The 22,927-nt window shown below is 35.7% G+C and overlaps 2 protein-coding genes and 1 pseudogene across 3 annotated transcripts; 2 read left to right on the top strand and 1 right to left on the bottom strand.

Annotated features, from left to right (window-relative positions):
* The first annotated feature begins 4,257 nt into the window (after positions 1 to 4,257).
* LOC118030332 (ferric reduction oxidase 4) lies at positions 4,258 to 7,953 on the top strand. Of its 2 annotated transcripts, none has more exons than XM_035034392.2 (8): positions 4,258 to 4,498; positions 4,598 to 4,700; positions 4,816 to 4,953; positions 5,145 to 5,379; positions 6,103 to 6,430; positions 6,516 to 6,753; positions 6,851 to 7,560; positions 7,660 to 7,953. In XM_035034392.2, exons 1-8 carry the CDS (start codon positions 4,348 to 4,350, stop codon positions 7,797 to 7,799), a joined length of 2,043 nt encoding a protein of 680 aa, XP_034890283.1. In that variant the 5' UTR covers positions 4,258 to 4,347; the 3' UTR covers positions 7,800 to 7,953. The 2 variants fall into 2 exon arrangements, with proteins under 2 accessions (XP_034890283.1, XP_034890282.1); XM_035034391.2 differs by having other exon boundaries at positions 4,816 to 5,001.
* Positions 7,954 to 11,082: 3,129 nt separating this feature from the next.
* LOC118030330 (ferric reduction oxidase 2-like) lies at positions 11,083 to 14,415 on the top strand (annotated as a pseudogene).
* Positions 14,416 to 16,369: 1,954 nt separating this feature from the next.
* Positions 16,370 to 22,067, bottom strand: LOC118030329 (uncharacterized). The gene is made up of 5 exons (XM_035034388.2): positions 21,769 to 22,067; positions 20,938 to 21,009; positions 20,411 to 20,713; positions 17,833 to 20,297; positions 16,370 to 17,735 (listed from the first exon to the last, which is right to left on the bottom strand). Exons 3-5 carry the CDS (start codon positions 20,597 to 20,599, stop codon positions 16,514 to 16,516), a joined length of 3,876 nt encoding a protein of 1,291 aa, XP_034890279.1. The 5' UTR covers positions 20,600 to 20,713; positions 20,938 to 21,009; positions 21,769 to 22,067; the 3' UTR covers positions 16,370 to 16,513.
* Between the last annotated feature and the right edge of the window lie 860 nt (positions 22,068 to 22,927).

The raw sequence follows: 22,927 nt of genomic DNA, 5'->3' as shown, positions 1-22,927 counted from the left end.
CAAATCTTATTCAAATAATCTATAACTATATTATTGAGAACAAACATGGTTTGACATAGTAGACACATTCCATGCTATAATATCTAAATCAAAATATTATTGACAAAGGAATAATAATTACATCGAGAAACTCGTCATTGAAAGGTTAAGTCAAACCACTTATGACTTTTCTAATATTTAGGAGATCATGATAAGTTGCTAGATATTGTACTTGATCTTCAAATATAAATCAATCAATTGTTGAATTGATAATAAATCAATTTGTTTAATTTTTTTTAATTAGAATTGTGATTTATATTTGAGTCAACGTATTATGGAACCTAATGGGTCACAATCACATACATAAGAATCATTGGTTAAAATATGTTGATTAATATGACTTGATTGTAAGTAAGTTTTAAAAAATTGAGTACTAGAGTGTAAATTATACAGGGAATTACAATTCTAGACCTAAAAAAATCAAGTAGGGACTTGATTGAATAAATTTTTAAAAATTACCTAAAATAATATATGTGATATTATTTAAGGGCCAAATTGATATTTTTCTAGTTATAGGATTTTTAGGTTTTCCTATAAATAAAATGTTATGCCTCTTATTTCTTTAAGTTTTAAGGTGAGAAGAATACAATACAGTAACACTTAAACACAAAAGAAAAGAGCTAGCACTCTAAGGTATAACAATCTGTCTCTCTTAAAAGAGTTTAAGAGATTTCTCACTGGTAGTTCGTGTGAATTACTTTTAGAGGCTAGACATTTTAACGGCTTGTGATTTACGACAATCCAACCTTGAAGCATATATTCAAAGCCAAAAACAATTTTAGATCTGTTTAACAGGATTCTTGGGACTCTCGATATTAAATTTATCATTTTCGTTGCGTGTATGTGTTTCGGGAAATCTAACATAAACATAGTTAAATCCAATCATAGAGGTTATAGGATTTCAGAAACAACTTTCATAGATAAAAACATCACACTCAAACATAGCCAACATTAATGACCAAGCCTTGACATATGAAAAAAAAAAATTCAAACAAACAAAACTCTCTAATGATAAATCCTTTCATCTATTTCCTCTCTGAAAAACCCTTAATTAATGGCTTGTTTAACATAAACACTTTACCTCCCTCTCTTTCCCTCATCAATAATATCTGTCTATTTATGCACAATGAAAGCTTGAAAAATCAAATTTCAAGTGTGAATACAAATGGTTGGTGGCAGTGTAAATGTGACTTGTGGATATCAGTTAATGGTTGGTGGCTAAATTTATTGACCTTCTAGATTGAGTTTACTATAGAAAATTTCCCTTTTAAACTCAATCGAGGGATGTCATTCCAAGCATTACCTTCAATCTAATAAATGCTTCTCATTTTAATGGCTTTATAAAGGTATATGCAACTTGATTATTATTATTTTGCAAGATACTGGTTCAACATATTTGTTCTTCACATGCTCTCGAATAAAGTGATGACATTTATCGATGTGTTTACTTTTTTCATGATACACCGGGTTCTTTTCTAATGCAATCGTTGATCGATTATCAATATAAATTTCTATAGGATTTTCTTAGGGAAATTCCAAATGCTTCAGCACATTCCTTAACCATATTAAATGGCATATAGTTGAGTTGACAACAAGTATCCAATAAGATTTAAGCTTTTACTTAAAGTAAAGCATATACCTCCATTCATCATTCCTTTGATGTAGTAGAGAATTCTCTTGGTTGCATTCAAGTGAGACTGATCCAGTGTCTCCATATATCTGCTGATAAGTCCTACTCCATAGAGTGTTTTTGGTCTAGTACATGTTAAGTGCCTCAAACTTCCCACTAAGCTTTTAAAATAGGTTAGATCAACATTTCCTACTTTACTATTTCTTAATTCCACTCCATTTTTAATTAGAGTTGATACTGGATTATGGCTTTCCATCTTAAAATTTTTAAAATATCCTTAGCATAACTGTTTTAGGATACAAAAATTCATTTTTCTTTTTATATCACTTTTAGGCTAAGAATAGGTGCCATTAGACTAATGTTGTCATCTAAAACTCGTGTACCATACTTTTCTTGAAATCCTCAAACATGGTAGGATTGTTGCTTGTGAAAATCATATCATCGACATATAGGCATGTAAATAGTGTGTTTCCATCATCTTCTTTCTTAACATATGTTGTGTGTTCATATGGATATATATTTTTCAAATTCATTTTTCTTGAAAATACCTATCACTTTTGGTATTCCAATAACGCAAAGCTTGCTTTAAACTGTAGAGGGCTTTCTTTAACTTGTATACTTTGCCTTCATTATCGGTTTCAATGTATCAAAGTGGTTGTTCAATATAGATCTTTTTTTATAGGAAGTCATTCAGAATGTTGACTTCACATCGAGTTGATAGATCTTTCATCTATGTTGTGTAGCTAGTGAGATCATTAGTCTTATAGTCTTTAATCGGGCTACATGAGCAAATACTTCTCTATAGTCAATACTTTCTATTTGTTTATAGTCTTTTTTTTCACTAATCTTGTTTTGTATCTTTGTACTTCACCTTTTACATTTTTCTTTTTCTTATAAACTTATCTAACACTAGTTACTTTCTTGAAGATTAGTCAGCTTGCAGGTATCATTCTTCTCAATAACATGTATTTCTTCATCCATTTCTTGTATCAATTTCTCTTCTATGATAGCTTTATTAAAGCTAAATGGATCATTATTTGTGAAGAAACAAAATAGATATGTATCTTCAATGGCTTCAGTGACATCATAAAAATCTTTCAAGTTTAATTAATCCTTATTGGTTCTTCTAATGAGGATATTGATGGTGATAATGATGATGATGATCTTGGTGTTGATGTGTTTCTCCTGTTAAATACAAGGAATTTATGTACTGGAGTTTGTGACTCATCTGCTAGTACTATTGAACCTTTTGTAAGTATCATTAGCAATACTTCCACTTAATTTGCATGGATTAGATCAATATTGATCAATTTGACTTATTGATCATCATTCCATTTCCAAGTTTTATGTTTTTCAAAGACAACTTCTCTACTCAGTTGAAAACAAGTCACAAATAGATTGAGTTGGTCAAAAAACCAATTTTGAATGTCGATCAGTTCACTGAGGTTGAACAGGAAATATTCTAGGAATATTCATCAGCAGAAGGCTTGATGGCTCAATTAAACAAATTTGGAGGCTCGGCTAATGGTGTGGCTTAGGCGACTCGCCTCAGCTCAAATATGGTGCACATGCACGTCATTTGTCTTCTTCCTTTGGGTGCATGGGCTACTGAGCAGATGTTTCAAACAACAGTTGTGGATCACCACATGCTATGACAGGACTGATATTTGCACCCTTTTGTTTATGATGAAGAATACTACACTATGGATGTGTTTTTCACAATTTTGAAAATTCAAAGGTATCTAAAAAATTCCTTTGTTTTTTACTAATGAGATTCTAATACCAATTATTGGTGAAAGAGACCAAGTGATGATTTTGAAATACTTGGGGGAGACAAAACAATCATAAATAACATACTTACATAAATTGCAAACTCTCAAATTCTCACCCTCTCTTGCTATTCAGCCACTGGTCAACTGTACTTGAATTGCCTTTAAAAAGTCAACTGCACTTCCAGCAGTAACCATTGTATATTCTATAGCTTATGCATTACACATTTCTGAACTGTGCTGAAATAAATGACACTAACTAGAAGAACATATATTGAAGAATGCCCAAGGAGGTCAGAATGTCAGACATAAATCAATCGTGCAACAGACAATTCAGACCTCAGCTTTTTCTTTCAGATTGGTAAGATGTGAAAATATCTGTACTCTAATATATATGCTCCTGATGTGTCCCCGTGTTGAGAAGTACTTAATACCTAATTAAGAATCTGTAACAAAGTGAAAGGGACTGGCGTTGGTTCAGCACGCAATTATGCATCTTAATGTATGCACATAATTAAACATTTTGGATAAATCATCATTTTCGGTGCTTATGAACAGGATTTATAAATGTATTTATAACACATTCTGCAGTTATTATCTGTCTTTTCCTGCTTATAAGAGGCATTTTCTCATATTTAACTGTTTTTGACTTTCCAGATTGAGCCAAATCGCATTGTTTGCAGAAAGTAATTTACCTCAAATGGGGTTTTAAATGTGCATGAATCATGCTGTTTCTTGGTGCATGCTTTCACTAATGATGGTGACTAAAAGACAGGTCTTATGTCGTATACAAATGCTTTTCAAAGGCTGCTTACTTATAGCACTTTTAAAAAGTTTGCAATTGCAGGGTTACAATTTGCAACTTAGTGCAAGGGCCTCCTTCCATAACAACTGCACAAGGCAAAGAAGATGAGCAGCATGGCAGTCTTCAGGCTAATCTTCCTTGTGGTGTTTCTTGGATGGCTCGTGGTTTGGATTATGTTGCCAACGAAGTTATACAAAAATACATGGACTCCCAAGCTAAACAGCAAGCTTAATTCAACGTATTTTTCAGGACAAGGTAGGTTTTCGATTATCCATTCTCAATTCAGATAATCATTCTGTTGTTTTCCATTTCATTTCATTCTTCTCACTGATTGTTTTTGTACCATTGCTACAGGCACAAATCTACTGCTCCTTTCATGCCCGATGATGTTCATTGCTGCCTTGGGATGCATTTATCTCCATGCTAAGAAGCAGCAGAGAAGTTCATACTCCAAAAGGTTTTCTTTTCTTACTAGTTCACTTCAGTTCTTTCCATTATTTTGATACTAAAGAATGAAACGGACGTTCGATTCTTGGAGTTTACCACATTTCTGTACATTATACTGGTTGCAGTGTTGTTACAAGCAATCGTTTGTCCTTCTTAAGACGTCCGGCTCTCGTGATGGCTCCTCTTGGAACTGTTACTGCAATGGAGCTTGCTTTTGCAGCCATGTTTATTGCACTCTTGATCTGGTCTCTTGGAAACTACGTGTATGTCAGTTTTGGTCATCTCCACATACATAAACAAGGGGAGAAAGTGTAAGACATATCCCTTTCATCTTTTTGTTCATTCCCACTTAGCTGGAATCAATTTTTCATGAAAACCTCTCATTCTTTCATTTTGTAGAAAGTCTTCTTCAAAATTCTTTCACTGAGGTGTTTCTTTTCATCAATTATTGCAGGTGGCAAACAAAGTTTCGCACTGTATCGTTGCGACTTGGATATGTTGGAAACATATGCTGGGCTTTTCTCTTCTTTCCTGTAACTCGAGGATCTTCAATTCTGCCTCTTGTTGGACTTACCTCTGAGTCTAGTATCAAGTATCATATCTGGCTTGGTCATCTTTCGATGATTCTTTTTGCTGCACATACTGTAGGTTTCGTCATGTACTGGGCAGTGACTCATCAAATGGCTCAGGTACTTGAAATTACTACTAATCTTGTTTAGTTGGGCTTCCTGGTCAATCTTGTGGCCCTTAGCTTTTGTATGGTTATACTTTTTATCCTATAATATCTGATCAAAGGTGTGGTATCCGAGTCTCGTCAACTTTTTGTGTGATTAGAGCTTTATCAACTCTTTTTTCTTGGAAACGAATCTTGCTGTCTTTCTTGTTGGACAGAAGTGCGGGACCTGATGGTGGTCATATTCGTTTTGCACAAAGCTTTCCTTTCCTTTTCATGTTAAAAGTCGCATAGGGAGAAGAGAATTTTTCAACCTGTGAGCATCAATTACATCAAAATACATCAAATAAAAACAAGAAAAAAAAAAAAAGGCTTATTAGGGCATAGGGCATGTTGTTGCATATATACACATTGCTGGGGTACAAAGAATCTCTCGACCCTCATGCATCAAAGAATGCCACACGTAGAAGTCAGGCATGTAGTGGGTAGCGTCATGAGTTTAGTCAATAGCACCTCTTGGAATAAAGTGCTGGGTTCCATTCTCCCTCTGTAAAAGGAACCGAACCCAACACTTCTTATCAGTGTCCAAGACGTGCAACAACGTGGACCAATCAAAGGGTTGTTGCTGACTAAACTTATTTGCTTTGATGTTATGCCTGAAGGTCGGTCTAGTGATGTCAATGGTGTTTCCTGAATTTGTTGTGTTCTTCAAATTGAAAATTTTTGTGGGACCATTCAGATGCTGGAATGGAGCAGAACCTGGGTATCAAATGTTGCTGGAGAGATTGCAGCTGTACTTGCATTAGCAATGTGGGTGACTAGCTCTTACCGTATTAGGCGTAAAATGTTTGAGGTTTTCTTCTACACCCACCAGCTATACATTCTCTACATAGTCTTCTATGTTTTGCATGTCGGTGCTGCCTACTTCTGCATGATCTTGCCTGGGATCTTCCTCTTCGTCATCGACCGATACATGAGATTCTTACAGTCACAGCGACGGGCTAGATTAGACTCCGCACGTCTCTTACCATGTGGTAGTGTTGAATTGACCTTCTCCAAGAGCCCAGGTTAGAACACAGTTTGATCTAGATGCGGCAATGAAACATATTTCTATATCAGTATAAAATTAATATTTAATATTCTTGTCCTCAGGGCTGTGTTATAATCCAACAAGCATATTATTCCTAAATGTGCCTAGCATTTCGAAACTACAATGGCATCCCTTTACTATAACTTCAAGCTGCAAGATGGATCAAGATAAGCTTAGTGTAGCTGTCAAAAGACTGGGAAATTGGTCCCAGAAGCTTTGCCAAGAAATTTCTTCTTCCGTGGATCGTCTTGAAGTTTCTGTAGAAGGACCATATGGACCTAATTCATCTCATTTTCTAAGGTCAGTTTACTAGCTGGAAAGGAGTCCTGTGTTTAGAAGACTGTGCATGGATTTCTGATATCGTGCTCATCAACAAGTTTGGTTTATCTTTCCACAGGCATGAGCAACTGGTTCTGGTTAGTGGGGGTAGTGGCATCGCTCCATTTATCTCCATAATCCGCGAGATCATGTTCGAAAGCACGAAACCGAACTATCAAGTTCCTCGAGTCCTTCTTGTTTGTGCATTCAAGAACTCAGCTGATCTCGCCATGCTAGACCTTCTGCTCCCAATCAACGACACACCAGCAAACATTTCTCAACTGCAGCTGCAAATTGAAGCCTACATCACCAGGGAGGAAGAACAGCCTATTGCAGATAACCAAAAGCTTCTCCAAACCATTTGGTTTAAGCCAAATCAATTGGACTCACCGATTTGCGCCTTTCTAGGCCAGAACAATTGGCTATGGCTTGGTGCAATAATTGCATCATCATTTATCATGTTCCTTCTCCTACTAGGCATTGTCACTCGTTACTATATCTACCCCATTGACCACAACACTGAGGAGATATACCATTTTTCCTTCTTTGTACTCTGGGACATGTTCTTGCTCTGTGCCTGTATTTTCCTAGCTTCTAGTGCAGTCTTTCTTTTCCTCAAGAAGGAGAATGCCACAGAAGGGAAGCAAATTCAGAACCTGGAAGTGCCAACTCCAACACCATCACCGGGTTCATGGTTTCGCAACGCAGATAGAGAGCTCGAAAGCCTTCCTCATCGGTCACTTGTTCAAGCTACCAAGGTGCATTTTTGTGCAAGGCCTGATCTCAAGAGTAAGTAAATGCCACTAAAACATTTCCATCTTCGTATGATCACTTAAATAGCTTTGCAATCTTTCCATTTTTCAGCATTTCCTGTTGGCAATATTGCAGGAATTTTGTTCGATTGCAAAGCCTCGGATGTTGGAGTCCTGGCCTGTGGGCCAAGGAAAATGAGGCACGAGGTTGCCAAGATTTGTTCATCTGGCATAGCAGATAACTTGCACTTTGAGTCCATCAGCTTCAACTGGTGATGCTAGTAATATATATATATGCACACACACTTCTAAGTAGAATAAAAGTGGGGTTTGGTCAGTACCATCCACAGCTACAGCAAGGGCTCTTTCTTTGTGATTATGTACACTAATTTGCTAGTAATATATATACTTCTAAGTTTTTATTTGAAAATATGTTAAATTAATATTTTTTTATTTTTTTAAAATTTATTTTTACATCAAATTAATTCAAAAATCATAAAACAGGCTCGTAAGGTCGATAAAAAAGTATGTAATAAAACAAAGCATCTTCACGGGGAGCTGAGCACTAAAGTACAAGGGACCTGGAAAATGTAAAGATGTTGAAATGGGTACGCATGCTTGCATTAGATGGTATCCAGCCCATTTGAAGCTGGACATGATCCTAGCTCATTTCTGGTCCTTTTACTTTGCCTGCTTGATCAAATCAAGCCCTCTACTTTTTAGATTATATCAAATTAGCCCCAATTCACTTTTAACAAAGCAAGACGACATTCTCCGTCCATTTATGTCATCACACATGGCATTCATCTAGCCATTTGATTAGTCAAAAAGCTGGATGATGGTGACTAAATCATCATCTTAAATTCAGAATAAATGGGCTGATTTGATCTAATTTTAATTTGACTAAGTAAAAAAAGAAAAAGTAAAAGGATCTCTCTCAATCACACACACATAAAGGAATTTTATCTTTATTGCATAATAATCTCATTTTTCAAATCTCAATGATCCATAAATTTTAGAGATTATATATATATATATATATATATATATACACACACACTTAATAGTTTAGGTATTTGGATTGAATTGATTTTTTAACATGGTTTTAGAGTTTTTATGATTAAGGGCCATGACTTTAAATCTAATTATTTTTATTTATTTGATAAAAATTAAAAAGAAGTTAATGTGGGATTTGTGTTAATTTCAACTTTAAATAATTTTTATTTGAGAAAATATTTTAGATAATAATATAAATTATATTTTAATATTTTATTTAATTAAGATATATCTCGTTAAAATTTATGGATTATGATGTAAACCCTTTATCAATCACTACTTGCTAGTAGTAATTAACCTTTAATGATCCCAAAATCATTTATCATTTGAATTGGGGGAAGTTGCCAGCATGAACAGATCCATGCTTTTGCTACTTAATGAATCATATCATTCAATAGCTCTTAATGGTCAATTCTCCTAATTCAAAAGAATATATGAAAAGGCACGCAGTTCCCTCTTGTCTCTAATAATAATGGCACCTTAATTACTATTATTTCTTCTATTAAGTTCGTCGACTTAATTATATCATGAAAATCGTGGTTAATGTTAATATATATAACCATTAAGGTCCGTACCATGAAATTTTTTTTTTTTTTTTTTGGAAAAAGAGAAACGATGAAATAAAATTGTGTCATTAATTATATCATGTTGTGGCTAATTTTTATTTTTTTAATTGTTAGTAGGGTTTCTTAGAATTAATTTATTCTCATATGTTGTTTTTCTTGTTTCTTGGACATGTTTAGTTTTTATTAAATCTTATTTTTTTGTACTTCAGTTTTTCATTATGTACATGTTATTTTTTTGTTGCATTTCTTGTTCAACTGAGGTTTTACTTACTCAACTGGACTCTGCTTTTCGAATCCAAAAAAAAAAATTATGTTCAAGTTATAATAACGGTCAATATTTACTCGAGAGATAGATATTACAAGAAAGAGAAAGAAATAAAAAATAAAAAAATAAACTCTGAATAAATTTTTATTATTTTTAATATGATTATATATATTATTAAATAAGTATTTGTAATTACAATTTAAGTGTTATAAGAAGATTAATTTCGCTCCGCATTGAAAATAGTCGTTGTTGTCATCATCGTATCTGAACAGGAGGGAAATGTTTTTCTTTGACATGCACGGTGCCAATTAATTAAGTACTGATAATGACAAATTATAAAAATATTTTTTTCATGTACGAATAACTAATTGTTACGTGCAAAGAATCCAAAATCTACTTCGAAAATAATAATATCATTGTTGCTTGAGATACCATTTAGACGGTCCTAAAATCAATAAAAATTAAATAAAATTGGATTGAGCAAGTGCTGGCATCGATAAAATTAATTAGAGGATGTTAATTAATTTTTAATGCCTTCAAGAGAATGATTAGCTGAAGATATATACCTAAGGTTGACGTCTTTGGAGGCATGATTTAAGATTTCAAATCTTATTTTTTTTTTAATTAATATGGATGTTTGGATTAATTTATATATTTATTTTTTAAAAAATATATATACAAGATTCTTGATAAAAAATTTCTTGTAAATATATCAGGATTAATTCATGAGTTTTATCCAGCTGGATGGCTCCATAGAATTATTTATATTTAGCAAGAGGTGAACTTGGGATCTTGCAGATTGTCACTTAATTCCAGGTCCTTTAAGATACCAAATCGTTTGATAACAAAAGTTGGTGGAGGTCTCTACCTGTTTTGTACCAAGTTCTTTAAACATTCGATAGAAAAAATATTCGACAGTTTCTTTGAAGATTTTCAAATAATATTTAATGGAAATATATAACAGTATGATTATATTAATATAGACTGGTCAATATTTTTCTAAAATATATATTAAAGCTCATTTATCATCGGGGACATATAATAATTCTATAATTACTTTCTTAATATATGTATATATGCTTTCCAAAAAAGGGATTTAATCATAAATGCAAAGAGAATTGGACGAAATCTTGGATATGTCGAGTGAGAAAAGAAAATGAATCAAACAAATGATTGCAGGCCAAGCAGCTGGTCTTGCTTATGACCACTGCTTTGCAAAAAACAAAACAACAATGGTGGCCAAAAGTGATCACACTTGAGCACCTCTTGCCTTATCTCCCAGGTAAGTCAACTTTTTTGGTCACGGATCCCAATACTTTTCACCCTTTTTTTTATTCTATAATTGACACATAATTCGTCTTGCAAAACCCTCTTCATACATGTAGCATTTACTGTATCTATACGTAAAGCAAAATAATTTTCTTGTACAAGTCACTTAAATATAAGTATATGGATAGATATTGAAAGATTTGGACCGTCACACTCATATGAGCAAGAACTAATTCGGTAAAATACATGAATAAGGATTTTGTTTACAAAGAAAATTAATTGAATTTTGATCATTGGGTTGTACGTCTCTTGAGACATGCATGAACAATGACTTTTCACTCTAAAATATAGTAATTACTGTTCTTTAATCTGTATTTCGTGTGTGTGTGTGTGTGTGTGTGTGTGTGTGTGTGTGTGTGATAGGGTGGAGTTAACTATAAACTCATAAAGGCCAGACGTAGTGCTACAAGATAGAGAGCGAGAGATGGGTTCTGGACCTTCTGGTGCAGCAATGAAGCTGGTTGCAGCGGTGATGACCTTTTTGTCAGTGGTGGTTTTTCTGGGATACATGATGATTTGGTCTATGAAGCCTACTAATACCTTTTACTTGCATTGGTGGCCTGATGTTCTGAAAAAAACAAGTTCCACTTATCTTGGAGAACAAGGTATGTTAATTTTGTCAGGTTTTTTAGTTTTCTTATTGTAAGAAAAGGAGAGGAATTTTATGCTCATGTTGTGTTGTTGCTGTTTCTGTGATATATAGGCACAAACACACTGATTTATGCATTTCCTATCCTCTTCATTGCTACCATTGGCTCCTTGTACCTTCATCTGGAGAAGAAGTATGATCATGATCATAGCACCAGGTAAATAATTATATACAAAAAGTTGAGTATTGTTGACTGTGGAAAAGCTTATATGAAGGGAAAGGCTCCTTGGAGCACTTAAAACTCGTTGGAGCTTGTAAGTGTGGTAAAGATTATATTTTAAAGTGTTTTTTTTTAAACAAGAAAAAATCAATTTGGACAAGACAAACACAAACATGTAGTCTAATGATAGGTTTCTCGCCGGAGATTATGAGTATGAACATTAGAAGTACGAACTCCTCAAACCAAAATGAGGTCCCTTGTTGATTCCAAAGTTTTTTTCTCGAGGGAATACATGCATGACGGAGAAATAAATGTGACATTAATATAAGATGCATGATGGTATATATTAATAAATAATCCATGTTTAAGGAAGATAAATTATTGATCAATGAATCGATGGTTTTCTTGAAATATCAGGTTCTTCATTTCTCGGATTGTCTTGTTGAAACGGCCGGTGATAACGAAAGGTCTACTAGGGATTGTTTCTTGGACAGAGCTAACATTTCTGGCCATGTTTGTTGCATTGCTGGTTTGGTCCATGTATTCTTATACGCATAATATGTTTGCATTTGCTGCCCTGGAAGCTGCTCAGGAAAAATTTCAAGTGTAAGCCTAGCCTTATCTCCTTCTCAACTTAATTTCAGAGCAAAAGGATTTAAAGGGTTATTGATTCATGGAGCTTTTTTTCAGGTGGGAAGTTAAGTTGCAAAGTGCAGCTCTGAGTCTAGGGCTTGCAGGGAACACCTGCCTGGCCTTTCTCTTCTTTCCAGTGACTAGAGGGTCTTCAATTTTGCAGTTTGTTGGCCTGACCTCAGAGGCAAGCATCAAGTACCATATATGGCTAGGGAATGTTACTATGGTCATCTTCACAGCTCATGGTCTAAGCTACATCACTTATTGGTCCCTTACACATCAAATTTCACAGGTAATGTTCTATGGAATCTGGTAACTTTAGTCACTGTGTGTTGGTTTAGTGCTAGCTACTGAAGCTATGGCCATGTCTGTGTTGAATGTGGCAGATTCTCAAATGGGACAAGTTCGTGGTTGCCAATGTGGCTGGAGAAATAGCTTTGCTTGCTGGATTGGTGATGTGGACGACCAGTTTGGGACGCATAAGGCGAAAGCTTTTCGAGATCTTCTACTATAGTCATCATCTCTGCATTGTCTTTGTTATCTTCTATGTTTTCCATGTTGGTTTTTCTGAATCTTGCCTCGTTCTTCCTGGTTTCTACCTCTTCTTAATCGATCGATACTTGAGATCCTTACAATCTCACCAAAAAGTTCGCTCTGTCGCAGCACGCATTTTACCTTGCGAAACAGTAGAGTTGAACTTCTCCAAGAGTTCAGGTGAACTCAAGATTTTGTAACTAGATGTTACTGAAAGGTTTTGCAATCAAATTTTCCACTCTCGAGATGTTTTTGACACTCTTTTGTTCATCGTTGTGCCAGGGTTGAGCTATGCACCAACAAGCATTGTGTTTATAAATGTGCCTTGCATTTCCAGGATACAATGGCATCACTGTTACCTCCAACAGCAATATGGATTCTGATAAGCTAAATATTGTCATCAAACGCGAAGGAGGTTGGTCTCATAAGTTGTATCAGATTTTGTCCTCCCCTTCTCCTACTAACCGACTTGAGGTCGCCATGGAAGGACCCTATGGACCTCCTTCAACCGATTTTACGAGGTAAACAAATGTTAGCAGAATCTGTATATCAAGATTTAAATTTTTTTGGCAGCTAAACTAACATAGAGAAATTGTCCCAGGTATGAGAGGCTAGTACTGGTGAGTGGTGGAAGCGGCATAACTCCTTTCATCTCCATCATCCGCGAGATCATCTTTAAATCCAACACAACAAGCAGCAAGACTCCAAGGATTCACCTCATATGTGCTTTCAAGAAATATGTCGATCTCACCATGCTTGACCTTCTTCTCCCAGTTTCTGGCACCACTCCTGACCTATCTCGGCTACAGCTACAAATTGAAGCCTACATAACCCGAGAGACAGAGTCAAAAACAGAGAACCAGAGTTCTATCAGAACAATATTGTTCAGGCCTAATCCATCAGATAGACCAGTTTCTGCAGTGTTAGGACCTAACAGCTGGCTGTGGCTTGGCGCGATAATCTCATCTTCTTTCATCATCTTCCTTATCTTGATTGGCCTTCTCACACGATTCTACATATACCCAATCGACGACAATACCAACATGAAGTATCCTGTCCCAGCAAGTTCAGCTTTCAACATGTTATTTGTGTGTATAGCCATAACAATAGCTGCCTCTGCAGCTTTTCTGTGGAACAAAAGAGAGAACGCTAAGGAAACAAGCCAGATTCGAACCACGGATGTGTCAACACCAGCACCATCACCTACTTCATTGGTGTATGAAACAGAACTGGAAAGCCTTCCTCGCCAATCTCTTCGCCAAGCCACCACACTGCATCTAGGTCAAAGGCCAAATCTGAAAAGTATGCAATCCTTTCCTCCCGTGAGTGAATTTATAAACTTCTTACGTAGTGACTTGTTTATATGTAAATCCCATTTCCTTTTGATATAAATTTTTGGATTCTCGATTCTTGCAGAAATATTATCAGAGTACAAGGAAGAAAAGGTAGGAGTTTATGTCAGCGGGCCAAGGACGATGAGGCAAGAAGTGGCAGCAATTTGTTCATCTTTTTCAGCAGATAATCTTCATTTTGAGTCTATCAGCTTCAGCTGGTGATTTAGAACAAGACATGTTAGAATCTAGCAGTTTGGTTCGAAAAATTTGTAAATTCCAAAAGTCCTTTGAGTGTTCATTGCAGTCCTCAACATCTCTACTTGCATTAGTTTTATAAAAGAAACGAGTACAAGCATGGTTATAATACTCCGGCATGACGCGACCAAAGACTCAGGTTACTGGCTACGCATTTAATCAGATTTAGAGCATGTTTAGTAGAGATAGTTGTTTTTTAAAAAAATATATTAAAATAATATATTTTTTTATTTTAAATAAAATTATTTCTCACATTAACATATTAAAACAATTCAAATACATATAAAAATTTCAAAATTTAATGAAAAATTAGTTCAATTACAGCCCCAAACATGACTTTAATCTAAAACAATATTTTTTCAAGGTTTTTAAACAAAAACATATATTAAAGTAAAGCTATTTTGGGGAACAAATCAAATTAAATCTTATTTGGTTTTTGGACTAAGTCAATTAGATCATGAATTGACTTATCAATCAACAAAGTGAGACTGATTCACCTTATACTTAGTTTTATTTTAAATTAGACTCGAGTTAAACTGCAAACCAACAATTAACTCATCTATTGAGTTTTATAACAATAAATACAAGTTTTAATCATTATGGTTTGTACTAAATTCAGAACTCGAATCATTCCATTTCCAAATTGAATTTCACATTCTAATTTTATTTGAGATATAATAATAGCAAGGTGAAGGGCATGGAAAAGAAAACAAACATGAATTTTCATGTCGTTTTGAATTCTTAAGAGAACCAACTAACCAAGCATGTACTATGACTATCTCAGCTCAGAAACTGCTGGAGCAAAAACAACATAAGCTTCGTTGACAAAAAAACTATTTTGCTTTTTAAAATTTTAGTTTTCTAATTATTTTTTTGTTTTTATTTTTGGTGAAGTTTTGAAAAAAACGAGTTTATTTATTAAAAATCAAGAGGAATTTTTTCAACAATAAAATAAAAGTTATATCAAAATTACAACTATTTTTCATTAAAAAAATATATAATATAAATTATAATAGTCTTCTTGATATTTTATAGTTGTGATCGTAAAATATTAATTTTATTTTATTTAAATTAAAATTACAATTACAATAAAAAAAATTTTTATTGTTAACCAAAAACAAAATCTTTACATTATAAAAATTAAATTTCTGACATTAATTAAATATAAAAAATAATTTTAATATTTTATATTGCTAAAAGAGTATATATATAAAAAAAACTGTATTATTCACTTTTTAATTTAAAAAATAACGAAAACAATTGAGAATAACATCTCCAATCATGTTTTTAGAAAATTATTAATTATTAATTATAAAATTCAATTCAAACCAACCGATCAATCTAATAACCAACTAGCTCATAGCAGATCAATCTAGTAACCAGCTTTGAGCAGACTTTTTTCATCAGAACATTGTTGTGTGAACCGGCTAGCCTACAAGGCGGCCAGTGACCTGAAGTTTTATAACTGGTATTTATCTTTACAGCAAGCCTATGCTTCTTATTTGATGTTGATCACAAATTTGAAAAATGGAAGGGTAAGGAAAACACAAGGAGGAGCATATGCAGAATTTCAAGGGCAAGTTGTCTTTATATGACTTTGAATTCAAGTTATTTGACTCAGACCAAGAAAATCAAACATGACGGCCTGTCATTTTCCACGACGGGTGCGCCTCTAATCCAGCTGTATCCCTCTGGCAAAAGCTGCCAAGAAACAGTGGACTTGTCTAGAGCTTATATCCCCCACCATTAAAAGCAAGAAAAAAGAGGGGGATTTGAGCTTCCGTTTCCTACTAGAATTGTATATATTTATAAAAGATTGTAGATAATCAGCAAAGGAAAACCAAAAGCCACTTCTGATTTTCCATTGATCATTATACCCTTAATGACCTCAAAACCGAGCTTACAAATAGCCAGAGTTGGCTTATGGATAGGTAAAAGGTGGGAAAATAAACATCATGGAAAGGAAAAAAGATATGTAAGATATGCAAAATCTAACTCCTATGAAAAAAAATAAATGACTTGAGAAGCAGATCTTGCCAAGGAAAACCACACAAGCACCACCAGCAAGAAAAAAACGATGGAATTGAGATGCTTCCTGCCCAAAACTAAAATGTTTGAACGATAAAAACAAAAGGGGGGAAAGGAACTATCTACCAGCAGATTAACCTAAGGCGAAGGCTCTACTCTTCTGGGTGATCTCTCAAATAAACTACTCTTCACCATCTCTCCTATGCGCCCCTCCAGGCCTTCTGTCAGTTATTCTATTTCCATCATCACAGTTAGGAGTATCATTATTAGCCACCAATGAATCTTCTGCATTAAACCGGAACCGCCGCAGACTATCTGTATCATATTGTCTAACTCGCTGAGCCATATCATATCTGATATGCTTTCTCCTGTCATCATCACTGCCATCAAATTCAGCTCCCCTGCTAGCACTCCCCATATCGTTAAATTTTCTGGATCGTATCATTGGTCTGAACTGATCCTCTGAATCCAATCTCCGGATGGTACGCACTGAATCAAATCGTTGATTTGAACGGAACATATTCACAGGTGATTTTCTTCCCCGGAAACTATCTAAACCACCATTTCGATCATCAAACCATCTGGGGTTATGCTGTGTAAAGTGATTTCTTCTTGTGGGTATAAAATCCCCTTCAAAATCAGCTGGAAAACGCTTCTGAAATGGCAACCTCCCTCTATCCATCCTAGCATCAGTCCTAAAATCTGGAGACCTACTACGAAGTCTTGAAACCTCATTTCTGACCCTTGGTAAATATGAAGATGGAGAGCGACTTCTGGATCTTGACCGAGATTTCTTATGACTGAAGGGATAGCGAGGTTGTCCTCTGCATAGGGGAGAAATGCTTCTTTCTCTCCTAGGCATCCGTGGTGCAAAACGATTAGAATATTCAATCTTGTCCTCTGGCATTGGCCTGTGGTATTCCTCTCTCAAGCCTCCTCTTGCAACCTCACGTGGAAATCTTCTAAATCCACTCCTGATTGGACTACCATCTCTCACAGGCAATGCTCCTGTATGCACACGGTATGAATCATCTCTGCTGGTAGGTGATCTCCTCCTGACAATCCGTTCATATGCACCATTGGAAGAAGGATTAACAAATCGCCTGCGAGCACGATTGTCAGATCCTGCAAAACCTACTCCTTCAGAATCGGTATGGTCTGATATTATATATCTACGGCTATCAAATCCACCTCTTGTTCTAGGATGTCCAGAAGTGTAATTGCCACGATAATTAGATAAATATCGCCGCTCTGAGTCACAGTAGCCTGTTGCATGGTTGACAAAGCGATGGCCTCCAGGACTTCTGCCACGCATTTGAGGAACAGCCCTGTCCCTTCCCATGAATTTATGGGAGCCTGCATCCCTTTCATCTCGGGGATATAAATTATAGATATCCCCAGCTCTGAAATATGAGAACATGCGCAAATTAGCAACTAAAACATTGCAATTTACGAAGAAAAAATTAAAGAAATAGAACTGATAAAGAATATGTAATTTACCTGCTCCTAAGTGTAGGATCCTTCCTAAATATGGAACTGGACTCCTCAATGCTTGACAGGAAATCTCTGTTCGATGTCCTTGATCCAACAACCCCAGACAGGAAATCCTTGTCAGTAGTGACATCAGAAGTTCTTGTCTTTGGACTAACTGAGTCATCTCTCAGACAATCCCCCATCCCATGTTCAATTTTTCGACTAGCATCATCAGATCCTGAACTGGAACCTCTCTCAACTTTCATTTCTTTCTCATTATCCATGCCACAAAGTCTTTCTTCATCACATTCAGACCCATAGTCAACATGCTCGACTTCCCCATCCTCACCATTTTCATCCCAGTAAAAGCGTGAATCAGATTCCCTCAACTCTCCATCCTCAAACTGAGAATCATAACCAGCCTGAAGTTCTAAATCATTTTCAGTGCCAACTATGACCTTATCAGCTTGATAAACATCTGATTCAAAACTATCTTCCAGATCTTCCATATTGACATTAGCTGAAACACTTGTAAAACCATTACCATGTGCTCCACATGCGTCCCCGGGAGTAACAGTTGAATCTGCAGAAGACTTCTGCATCAGTTCCTCAGACCCAGCTTGCACCGGAGAATGAACTTCAGCTTTATTGGCGGCAGAAGCTTCATTGGCTCCTCTAGCATCCACTTCAATTACAGGTTGGCCTTTCTCAGCAGACGGACTATATGCATAAATATCTCCACTATTAGGCAAACAATGGCAGCCACCTGATTCTTCTTCACAACTTCCAGCTTCAATTCCAAGCCAAGCAGGTCCTATTGGTGGGAAGTTTTCCAAGCTACTCGTATTTTGAATTGACTTCCCATCTTCATGTGTACAAGATGCTATCTGAGAATTCTCTCCATTATCATTTGAAATTGAGAGGTCAATCTCGCAGGTAACTCTCTCTAAGTTTGGTAGATGGTGTGAAGAAATGTTAATCGACTCAACTTGCATGCATTCTGTACGCAAAACTTTTCCCATTTGGTCATCTGATGAACATGTTTCTGAACACTGCTTGAGGGTAAGGCTAGGAAGTGTATTGCATGGTGGATGATCTAGGGACTCTTCCCCCTCAACAAACTGACGGGAAGATTTTGCAATGGCAACATCACAAATGGAGGGTTCCAGAGCATTAACAGTTGGAGATGGAAAGAGCTCTTCATGATTTCCATCATGGAGAGAACATGCTTCAGATGGATGTTCCTCTCTATTTGATTCACAAGTCCCAAGAGACAAGCCTATCAAATCAACAGGTGCATTATCCCGATGTAAATCAGATGAAACCACTCTATCAGGAGGGTTGTGTTGTTCTAAGGCTTCAGGTTTAGCCTTGCAAATCTGTAAATCATTTTCACTTGGATCAAAGCTCAAAGTATCGCAAGGTTGCTCCCAGGCAACATTCAAGTCCAAATTCAACATTTCATCCCGTGACAATAGGGATCCTTCTCCTGTTCCGCCTTCCTCGGTTCCAGCAGATGTATGCAACACTGTAACTTCATTATTTTGAAGAGATAAAGCCTCTGTTTTATCTTCATGTGCCATATCTTTTGGGGATGCAGCAGTTTCTTTGATCGGAGCAGCAGAGGAAGATGAGCCCGCTCCTTCTTGTGTTGATTCTTCCATTATTGAACTTCCTTCAACACAAGGCAACGCTGTAACTTCATTATTTTGAAGAGAGAACGCCTCTGTTTTATCTTCATGTGCCATATCTTTTGGGGATGCAGCAGTTTCTTTGATCGGAGCAGCAGAGGAAGATGAGCCCGCTCCTTCTTGTGTTGATTCTTCCATTATTGAACTTCCTTCAACACAAGGCAACGCTGTAACTTCATTATTTTGAAGAGAGAAAGCCTCTGTTTTATCTTCATGTGCCATATCTTTTGGGGATGCAGCAGTTTCTTTGATTGGACCTGCAGAGGAAGATGAGCCCCCTCCTTCTCGTGTTGATTCTTCCATTATTGAACTTTCTTCAACACAAGGCAACGCTGTAACTTCATTATTTTGAAGAGAGAAAGCCTCTGTTTTATCTTCATGTGCCATATCTTTTGGGGATGCAGCAGTTTCTTTGATCGGAACTGCAGAGGAAGATGAGCCCCCTCCTTCTCGTGTTGATTCTTCCATTATTGAACTTTCTTCAACACAAGCAGCATCATTAATCATACTGTTGTCGCAAGCAACAGCAGCAAGTATCTCGATACCTGAGAAGTCGTCACTGTAATCAAACTTATCATTAAACTCTGAAGTCTTCAGACTGAACTTAGTTGGAACAGTCACATCAGTTGCTCTACGTCGTCGTTTTCCACTTGAATTAGGTAGAACCACTTCAAAGTGTGGAGAAGTGGTATGAGAAGGTTTTGAAGGACCCTGGGCTGTGAATCTTCTTTTTTTAATGGGTACATGCTCAATTTTCTCATTTTTTCCACTGAAGCGACGTCCAAGAACAGCCACACCATGCTGCAACAGAGACAAGCTAATGTTAAAATCCTCACATAGCATGGAGGTGCTAATCACGATCAAGAACAATGAAATGCAAGATCAAAGATCAAAGAAGATAGTGTAATGTTAACCTTCTCGGTATCGGAAACTGTCATATCATCCGCATTTCTGGCACTCTCATCTGATAACTTTGTCTCAACAGTAAAGCTTCTCACAACTGGTTTACGCCTGTAGGCACTCCGGTAGCCTTTTGTAACTGTCTTCCAGGTCAAATCAGGATTTATAAAATTAGTAAGTTCTAGACCTACTGCACTCATCATGCTCCCAGATCCAATAATTCCTAGCCCATCAACTGATGGCCCACCACTCAAAGTCTTGCAGGACGCTGTTGCTCCTTGCTTTCTACTGACCACAGGAGTGGTAAAGGATTTAGTCTGAAAAATAAATACAAATCTGTCAGTTAAATAAAAACTAATATGAATCTCACACAGAGACCCCTACCAAATCTGTAAAAATCTAGCCACAAATAACAAATAATTATCAATTTACAATGACAAATCACTTCTTTTTCATAATTAGTGTTCTTACATAAACACCATCCCTGTAACAATCAAAACTTCATACAAATGTGGAAACATTAGAAAATCCCAGAACTTACTTTGACTCCCCCAATCTTGACAGAAGAAATTTCCTCAGATCTAAACCTCTAACGTGCTGCTGCCGTTCCTACCTGCAAAACAAGGGAAATAACATCAGCAACTCAGCCAAAATGGATTTCTACACGAATCAGAACAGCATCAGAACAGCTATTTCAGCACATTGTCATGTAGTTCAGAGCTGATAACAAGATCTTCAAGGAGATTATGTTAAACATAATTGAAGGACTGCAAAGACTCCCTCGGCTCAGATTCTATATAGCTTTGCTGCAGGTCTTCTTTGTATGTCATTAACAGAACATGAGACGTTGTAGAGATAGAGTTCGTCACTATTGTTTCTAAAACCTAAGGCCACCAACTTGCAAATAAATAGTTGTTTGAACAACAAAACAAGACAGCAAATCTAGTTGCTAGATACACTAATTGTGTCTGGTCCAAAGATCATCCAGAACATCAATTAAAGAAGAAGCCATCTTCTAATCTCAATCAAAAGCAGAGAAGAAAACCCATATGTTCACTGCCTGCGATGGATGGATTTGCTCAAAAACAAGTAGATGGTAAGCAGATGGGTATTCAGAAATTACAGATCCGAGACAACAAATCAACTGGGACAGAAGAACCCATCACCGAAAAAAGAAGCAGATTTCAAATCTCACTGCAACAAAGAAAACCCTGACTTCAAAAATCTTGCTCTGCAGGGAGTGGATCTGACTTCTCCTCCTGATCTAAGCTTTTCGTCTTCTCTTCTCGTCGACACACAAAAACCATAGAAATCTATATCTCCAGTAATTCCAAGAAAACAAACAAATCGTATAAACTAATCAAAATAATACCTTTTTTGTCTTATAGATATTGTTTTTCTATTCCTTTAATAATATTCACAATCGCCGCCGCCTCCTCCTCCAGTCTTTGAAGCTAATGATAATAATATCAGCAGAACATAAAAGACAGTCCGGTCAGCAAAGTCTTCAGAAATATTCAATTCTTCGAGTATTTTAAGGAGCCTTGGCCGGATTCCGATCGACAAAACTCCGATGAGTAGAGAGAATTTTTGAGAGATATTTCTGTCTAAGAAGGAAGGAAGGAAGCCAATGTCTTGCTTTAAAGAACAAACTTTAGATCAACGCCACGAAAGCCCTATCTCTATCTTTGCCCCCTTTTTATTCTCCACCTTATACCCAAACCGCCCTTGTTTTTTCTCACCAAATGACCATAATGCCCTCCTTCCCGATTGTCTGCTGTTGACTATTTATGCTTTGTGGGTGTGTGGTTTTTTGGGAATTTGAGGATATATTGTATTTAGAGGGGAAAAAAAAAGATTTGAATGATTTATTTGTCTGTTTTCCTATTTTAATTAGTATTATTTTCATAAATTTACTTTCAAAATTTAAATTTATTTATTTTTATTTTTATTTTTATTTTTATTTTGCCCTTTACTGTGTCTTAGACTTGATGCTCGGAGATGATGTACAAGCAAAGTATTTATGCAAAAAGTCAAAGAGTCAAATAGTGTGCAAGGGGACAAAGGGCCTATTTTAGCCTTGGGTTTTGGTGACAAGCACGGCATCTTCCAATTTATTTTTTTGTGAGGAAGTTTCCTACTTTGATTTATTCCTGTGAATTTGTGGTGGTGTATTCGGTAATTTTTATTTTTATATTTTAAAAGTGTTTTTAAAATAATTTTAAAAAGTTTTATTTTTTTATTTTAAATTAATAATTTTTTAGTGTTTTGAAATTATTTAATACTCTAATATTCAAAAATAATTTTTAAAAATAAAAAATATTATTTTAATATATTTTTTAATGAAAAACACTTTAAAAAATAATAATAACCACATTCTCAAAACGGGCTTGAATAATTTTCTCATTATCATTTTATGAAAAATAAAAAAAAACAATTGCGGGTCTATGGGATATAAGGCCCAATTACAACCCGGTAAAAAAATTAAGATAAATCATTAAAGCCAATAATATAACATTATGTAAAAGATA

Source organism: Populus alba, chromosome 4 (genome assembly GCF_005239225.2).
Source record: "Populus alba chromosome 4, ASM523922v2, whole genome shotgun sequence".
Lineage (NCBI taxonomy): Eukaryota > Viridiplantae > Streptophyta > Magnoliopsida > Malpighiales > Salicaceae > Populus > Populus alba.
This window is presented reverse-complemented; position numbering and strand designations above follow the sequence as displayed.